Source organism: Branchiostoma floridae, chromosome 3, assembly GCF_000003815.2.
Source record: "Branchiostoma floridae strain S238N-H82 chromosome 3, Bfl_VNyyK, whole genome shotgun sequence".
In the NCBI taxonomy this organism is placed as follows: Eukaryota; Metazoa; Chordata; class Leptocardii; order Amphioxiformes; family Branchiostomatidae; genus Branchiostoma; species Branchiostoma floridae.
Window position 1 is genome coordinate 23944466 of NC_049981.1, and position 5955 is coordinate 23950420.

At 38.6% G+C, this 5955-nt stretch overlaps 1 protein-coding gene across 1 annotated transcript; it reads right to left on the reverse strand.

Annotated features, from left to right (window-relative positions):
* Nucleotides 1–1152: 1152 nt before the first annotated feature.
* LOC118412604 (neuropeptide FF receptor 2-like) lies at nucleotides 1153–3898 on the reverse strand. Its single transcript, XM_035815568.1, has 2 exons — nucleotides 3528–3898; nucleotides 1153–1270 (listed from the first exon to the last, which is right to left on the reverse strand). The coding sequence occupies exons 1-2, from the start codon at nucleotides 3859–3861 to the stop codon at nucleotides 1167–1169; spliced, it is 438 nt and encodes a 145-aa protein (XP_035671461.1). The 5' UTR covers nucleotides 3862–3898; the 3' UTR covers nucleotides 1153–1166.
* Between the last annotated feature and the right edge of the window lie 2057 nt (nucleotides 3899–5955).

Here is a 5955-nt window from a genome sequence, read left to right on the forward strand (position 1 = left end):
AAGGAGCTACTCAGATACGACATCCAGTGCGCTACAGGGTAGATGTAAACATCCACCACATCACGTTGTTGTTTGTTCAGGTTACCGAAATCATACAGCATGAAGATCGTGTGCAGAGGAAGCCACAGCAACCCAAGCATGACAACAACAATCAAAAGCATTTTGATCACTTTACACTTTTTCTTAAGAGAAACTTGTTTGATTTCATTCGGTGCTGTGTCTCCCCCCGGTGTAGGTTTTGACCAAACAGCATAGCCAATACGAGCGTAAAGGAACACAATGACTCCCAAAGGACCAACATAACAAAACAGAAACAAACAGACTGTGTAGGCCTGGCGCCAGTCAGGTGCGTTCTCTTTGCAGGTGTGGAGGAAGAGTTCACCTTCAAATGATTCGGTCTTGTCTTCCATGAGTAGGCTCTGTGGTACACTGAAGATCAGTGCGAAGCCCCATACGGCACACAGGATCTTCAGCATGTCCTTACCGGATAGCTTGGGCTCGGTAGGGTAGACAACGGAGTAGAATCTGCAGTATAAGGATCGCAATTGTAAATGTTGTACCCATTTTCTAAATGCTAAGATCGCAATTGAAGATATGAGCAAATATGAAGCTTCTACCTTTCAGAATGGCAACTAATTTCCAATATCCAGCCGGCGTGTATATCTACAAAATACCATACAGGTACCGAACTTGTCTTGATCGAGTAGCTAATATTAGTCAGTGAGCGAGTTAGAATCCAGAACTGGATATTCTCATAATATTTAATCATAGAAAGGCAATGCATACATGGCAAAATGAATCCTTTGTATGGGCTGTGCTATGTCACTTTGTGAAATTGTAATTTTTTACATCTTAACTTGAAAAGAGGTATTGGAATTAAGGCATCAAAATCACCTTAGACAATTTGATAGCTTAATGTTTTCCTTTTGGTTTCGTGTGCAACTTCACTTATGTTTCGCCAAGTCAGGTACACAAATATTACTAGTATATATAGCTGAAAGTATTTACATGTGCAGTGACACTATATGTACATTTATATTTTTCCATTAGGAAGAGGAAAGTCAGGATAGGACCTTATCTTTTCAAGGTACCATTAATTAATTTTGGAAATAATATGACATATTTTGAACTTTGCCGTTGTAAAATTTTAACTCCAGGCCTAGCTGTTACCTGTCTACCGCAACGGCAACAAGCGTGAAGATGGAGGCTGCGACGGAAACCACCTGCACACCTGGCGTTAGCTTGCACATCACGTCGCCAAACTGCCAACCTGTGCGAAAACATCACCCAATGTCAATTACAAATATTATTCCTACCATTACTTCATTCCCATCTCCGTGTATGTTGCTTGTTGTCGTTGTATTTCACAGTTTGTTAGTATATTTGCTTAATATATGTTCAGGTGCTATGCTCACTGCAGAGCGATTGAAGGTTGCACGTTACACTGAAATGATGTGTAGAAAAGAAGTCTTCTTAAAGGGAGCCAAGGTCGTCTCATTTTCCTGTTTTGCTTTCCTTGTTGCCTTAACCACTGCAAGTACTGATTGTTATTCTTTGAAATAGCGAAGTAGTGGGCGTTTATTTGCTACAAAATTGGAGAGGGAAAAGCATTTAATGACAGCTAATGTCAGTAGCCTAAGTAGAGATCCATATGTGTTTTTGAAAACGAGTTGAAATTATTTACATCAAGAATTGAATTGCACTCGTAATGAGGAAAATTTATAATACTGGTGTTTTGACAAATATGTAAAGAAACACATGGTTCTAAAGTGGTAAATGATGGTAAATTATACTTGTCACATTTGTCAAAGGTGATCATCATCATACATGTAAAATACTTAGTATGCCTAATTGAACAGGAATTGATAATAATCAAATAAGACATGAATGCACAGAAACTGGGGGATATTTCACATGGGTACTAGGTCTTTAATGTCTTGTTAAACATAGATGAACATTTTGAATACGTCACTGGAGAATTAGTCGCCATTTCTTTAACCAGGGTTTGTAAGATATACTGAGTAAATGGCTTCGGGCTTCTTATGTACTAATACCCAGTATTAGCAGACGTGACGCAGAGGGCAATGTAAGCATTTGTGGACTCCATGCAGCACACATGGATTATCTTTCTTAAAATGTTTCCCGTATTTGGAATGTTTCCCGTATTTGGAAGATAATTTGATGTGCTTTGCAGTGCCCTCAAGGGTCTGTCTAGGGTAAGTCCTTGACTAGAGGATTGTCAAGGACAGGTCATTACCAGTAAAGCACGATCCATTACTTTACTTTTCTCTTTCTCTCTACCGGTCCAAGGGGGAGGGGGTGATGTATCACCATTGTCGCTATCTTGGAAGCTATTAGAGTAAAGTTACCAACTACAATTTATCTCCATGACGAATAAGTGTACGTGTTGTTTTGCGTGTGCCTTAAAGTTTGTGTTTGTGAAAATTTGTAGTCAGCATGACTTTATGCCCCTCGCCTCGGCTTTTTCTGCTATCAGAACTTTTCGGTGTTCGTGCGCTTTGATCGAAGTGTAGCATGCTATAGTTTTGATTTGTTTGTAAGGAGATCGGTTTCGGTATAAGCAAGGGTTGTTAAGGTATTGGCCTTATTCCAGCTTGTTGATCATAACTTTAGATATATGATATAATTAGCACTGGTTTTAGCTATATAACTTCTTTAACTTACATAGATTACGTTATAAAAATCATCATTGGTCCTCATCCAGGACATCCTCTTCGATGAGCCAGCATTGTAAGTATTGATTGGTAATCTAACGGATATCAACATACCCTTTGAATAAATAGAAAAAGTAAAATCTTTTCAATAGCCATAATTCTATTGTCACCCTTCATCAATGGTAAAATGGAATGGCAACATTTATAGTTCTTGATATAATTCAATGCAAACAATTACAACTGGTTTAAGGTTTCATAAGTTAAGAATGCTAATTTTCCAGTGTAATGCCAGTATGGCTTATACATCGCTTTTCGAATAAACAACAACAACAACAAAACATTTTGTATTATGGGTAGATTGTATAAAATAACTATGATATAGTTTTCGTACCCTACAGTTTAATATATACAAACCCCTCCCAACACAATAATGTTAAATTAATGCTGCAAACAATTAATGAGCCTACCATATTGCCGTCTGGAACTGAAACATATATTACCTCATAAAGCTTTAACTTTAGCATATTGCTCTTGTTGTTGCGATTACCCTTTCCTCACCTCTTCAAAGGAACGTAAGAAGAAAGGCTCATGCTTCTGCACTAACAAAAGCGATGAATTTGTAGGAAACGATTCGTCACAAAATTACATTACACGGGCTCATACCTTAAAAACTATATGGAAAATTTTAGCTAAAGTTTTGAACTACGTATCCTACTTAGACAATATTACAGAAAAATGAAAATTGCCGTCAAATAGAACATTTATATTTATGACGCGAAACAGAACAATAGTATATGGTATATTTATGTCATTTGATTATACAAACGATGGGAAGAATGAATCAGTCCTTACCAAGAATGACGTTATCCACCAGAGTGAACGGTATGCAGAAGAATGCGACAAGTAAGTCGCTGACGGCCAGATTCATGAGGAAATAATTGGTCACGGTCCGCATGCGGGGGATCCTCAGGATGGCGAAGCACACCATCATGTTCCCGATCAAACACAGCAGGAAAATCAACAGATACGACAAAATAAACACCACTAGAACGGGCGTGGACTGCTTCAGCCATAAGTCGGCGTAGAGATTTTGCAAGGCGACGTTCTGTCTGGTTCGGTTTGTGAGAGGCCCTCCGGTATTGTTTAGGGCCTCTATGTAGACCCTCATCGGAGAGTTGGAACTCATTCTGCGACAGCTACCAATTGTAGAGTTACACAGATATCGGCAGATGTTACAGACAGCTAGCAGATGCGTTCTAGCTTTCACAATACTGCCAGACCATTCCGAGCAAAATTGAAAATAAACATACCTTTAGCATATGGAGATATAAAAAATAGCAAATCTGATTCAATTACGTATGAACAAAAGCACTACTAGTAATAAAGGAATCCTTGTGCGAAAACGCAAACAGACAAGGATAGTTCGATAGCAGGGCCTAGAGATGCTGTGTGGCGGAACGTCTAAGACTAACCGCTGTTTTGTACATTTCTCTCGCCTACGCAAACATATCGACCATGGCACTGAACTTCCTTCCAGGCGTATTTTGAACGTCATCAGTATGTAAGACATGTCACAGTCAACGTCACTACATGATAATTCTTGGAATTAAAATGAATGATCGCCTTTAAAGGGAAATGAATGGGTCTTCAAGGTTTTTTGATCAGATGGACCCAGAGAGGGGAGTCAGGTAAAAGAGGAGGAAAATAAAATTGTATTTTAGGTAGAACAGAAGATTGAGCTACCGGTCGTTTGATGCTTTGACGTCAGTGAGAGGAGGAGGATATAAACCTACCATGCTGTTAACTTTAACGGTCGTACTTTATCTCCGTTGACGTGCGTAGTGTCCCCTGGGTCGATTGCTAGTATCCAAAACTCAGCTATAAACTAATTCTTCGGCTGTATGAAGTAAAAAATGATGGAATTCATCGGCATTTCAGACAATTATCCGGTGAAGTTAATCTAGATAAACTTTATTATATCATAGTACTTTATAGTTTAATGCACTTAAAGGATATACAGGAATGCGTAAATGTCAGATTAAAATTTTTCCTTGCTAAAAGGAACAGTATGGTTTGCTAAGTTATCTATGATATAGTGTGTATCTTTTTTGTTTAATTGTGATTTACGTGGGAGGGAGATGAACATTTACCTTCTATGGAAATTAGTTCAGTACTAAGTAAAGCCAAGCCTAGATGATTACTGCACATGTTGTTGTCATTATCACTTGCAATTTTTATTTTCAGTGATTGTGCGATTTATAAAAGTTTTCTAATGTGTCTTGAACCATTTATATCAAAACGACAGGTTCGAGTTTATGGCCAGTGGTTGCTCGTGCTTACGTTACAGCATTAATTTGAGAGCTTGATTTATCACAAAACCACATGTAAATCGTCATATCGCTCTTGTAAAACTGATTCACCCTAGCACATTTACTCGTTTGACACTTTGCATTGCTGCTCCAAACCCTCACACCTGCAATAATCCACAAAACGTATAACTAAGTGCATCTGTTTATAGAGCTCATTTATACGTAAATGAACGCCTGTGTAAAGAGATTTGGAAATTTCCTTTCCGTATAATAGTTTATAAGTTTTTGCTACGACGGTCTACTTGAAACAAATCTATTTACGTATAGTTACAAAGGATTATTGATTGAATCGGAATATCCTTTAAAAGATATGCGTTCAATCAAGATCTTTACAACGACAGAATATTTCACAGCAATTAGCTACAGCATGTTCACGGCCTAACTTCCCATGTCTAGTTCAACGGAGAATTAATGTCTCTGAAATACAAACAGAGCACATTCATTAAAATATGTAAAAAGAATGGTCGACAGAAGGACAATATGCTAGGGGACTTTACCTGAACTTCAAAGTTGTTCTCTTCTCAGGTAAATGCTGAGTAACCTTCAGGGACCAAAGTTGGGTTTGCAATGAGTCTTTGAATCATAAAGAATTCAAGTACGATACAAGGTTTGATTTGAAGCACAACAAAACACCGAAAACGTAAGCCATATCTTTTATACGATTGAAATGACTTGAGCCATGCGACAATGTATCACGACTGCTGCGTGGTACCTCAACAGTCGTGGGCTCTAGTGGGAAGGGTGTTTGCGAGCGCTATCGATATCTTAGGTGCCTGCCCGTCGTTTCTTAATGCCTTAAGAAGCAGGGTTTCTTCTTAGAACAAGAGGACCCCCAGGCACTAAGGCCTACCTGGAAATGGCGTCGGATGCGAGCCATCACGCCTACACTATATCAGTGGTTGACTTGATAG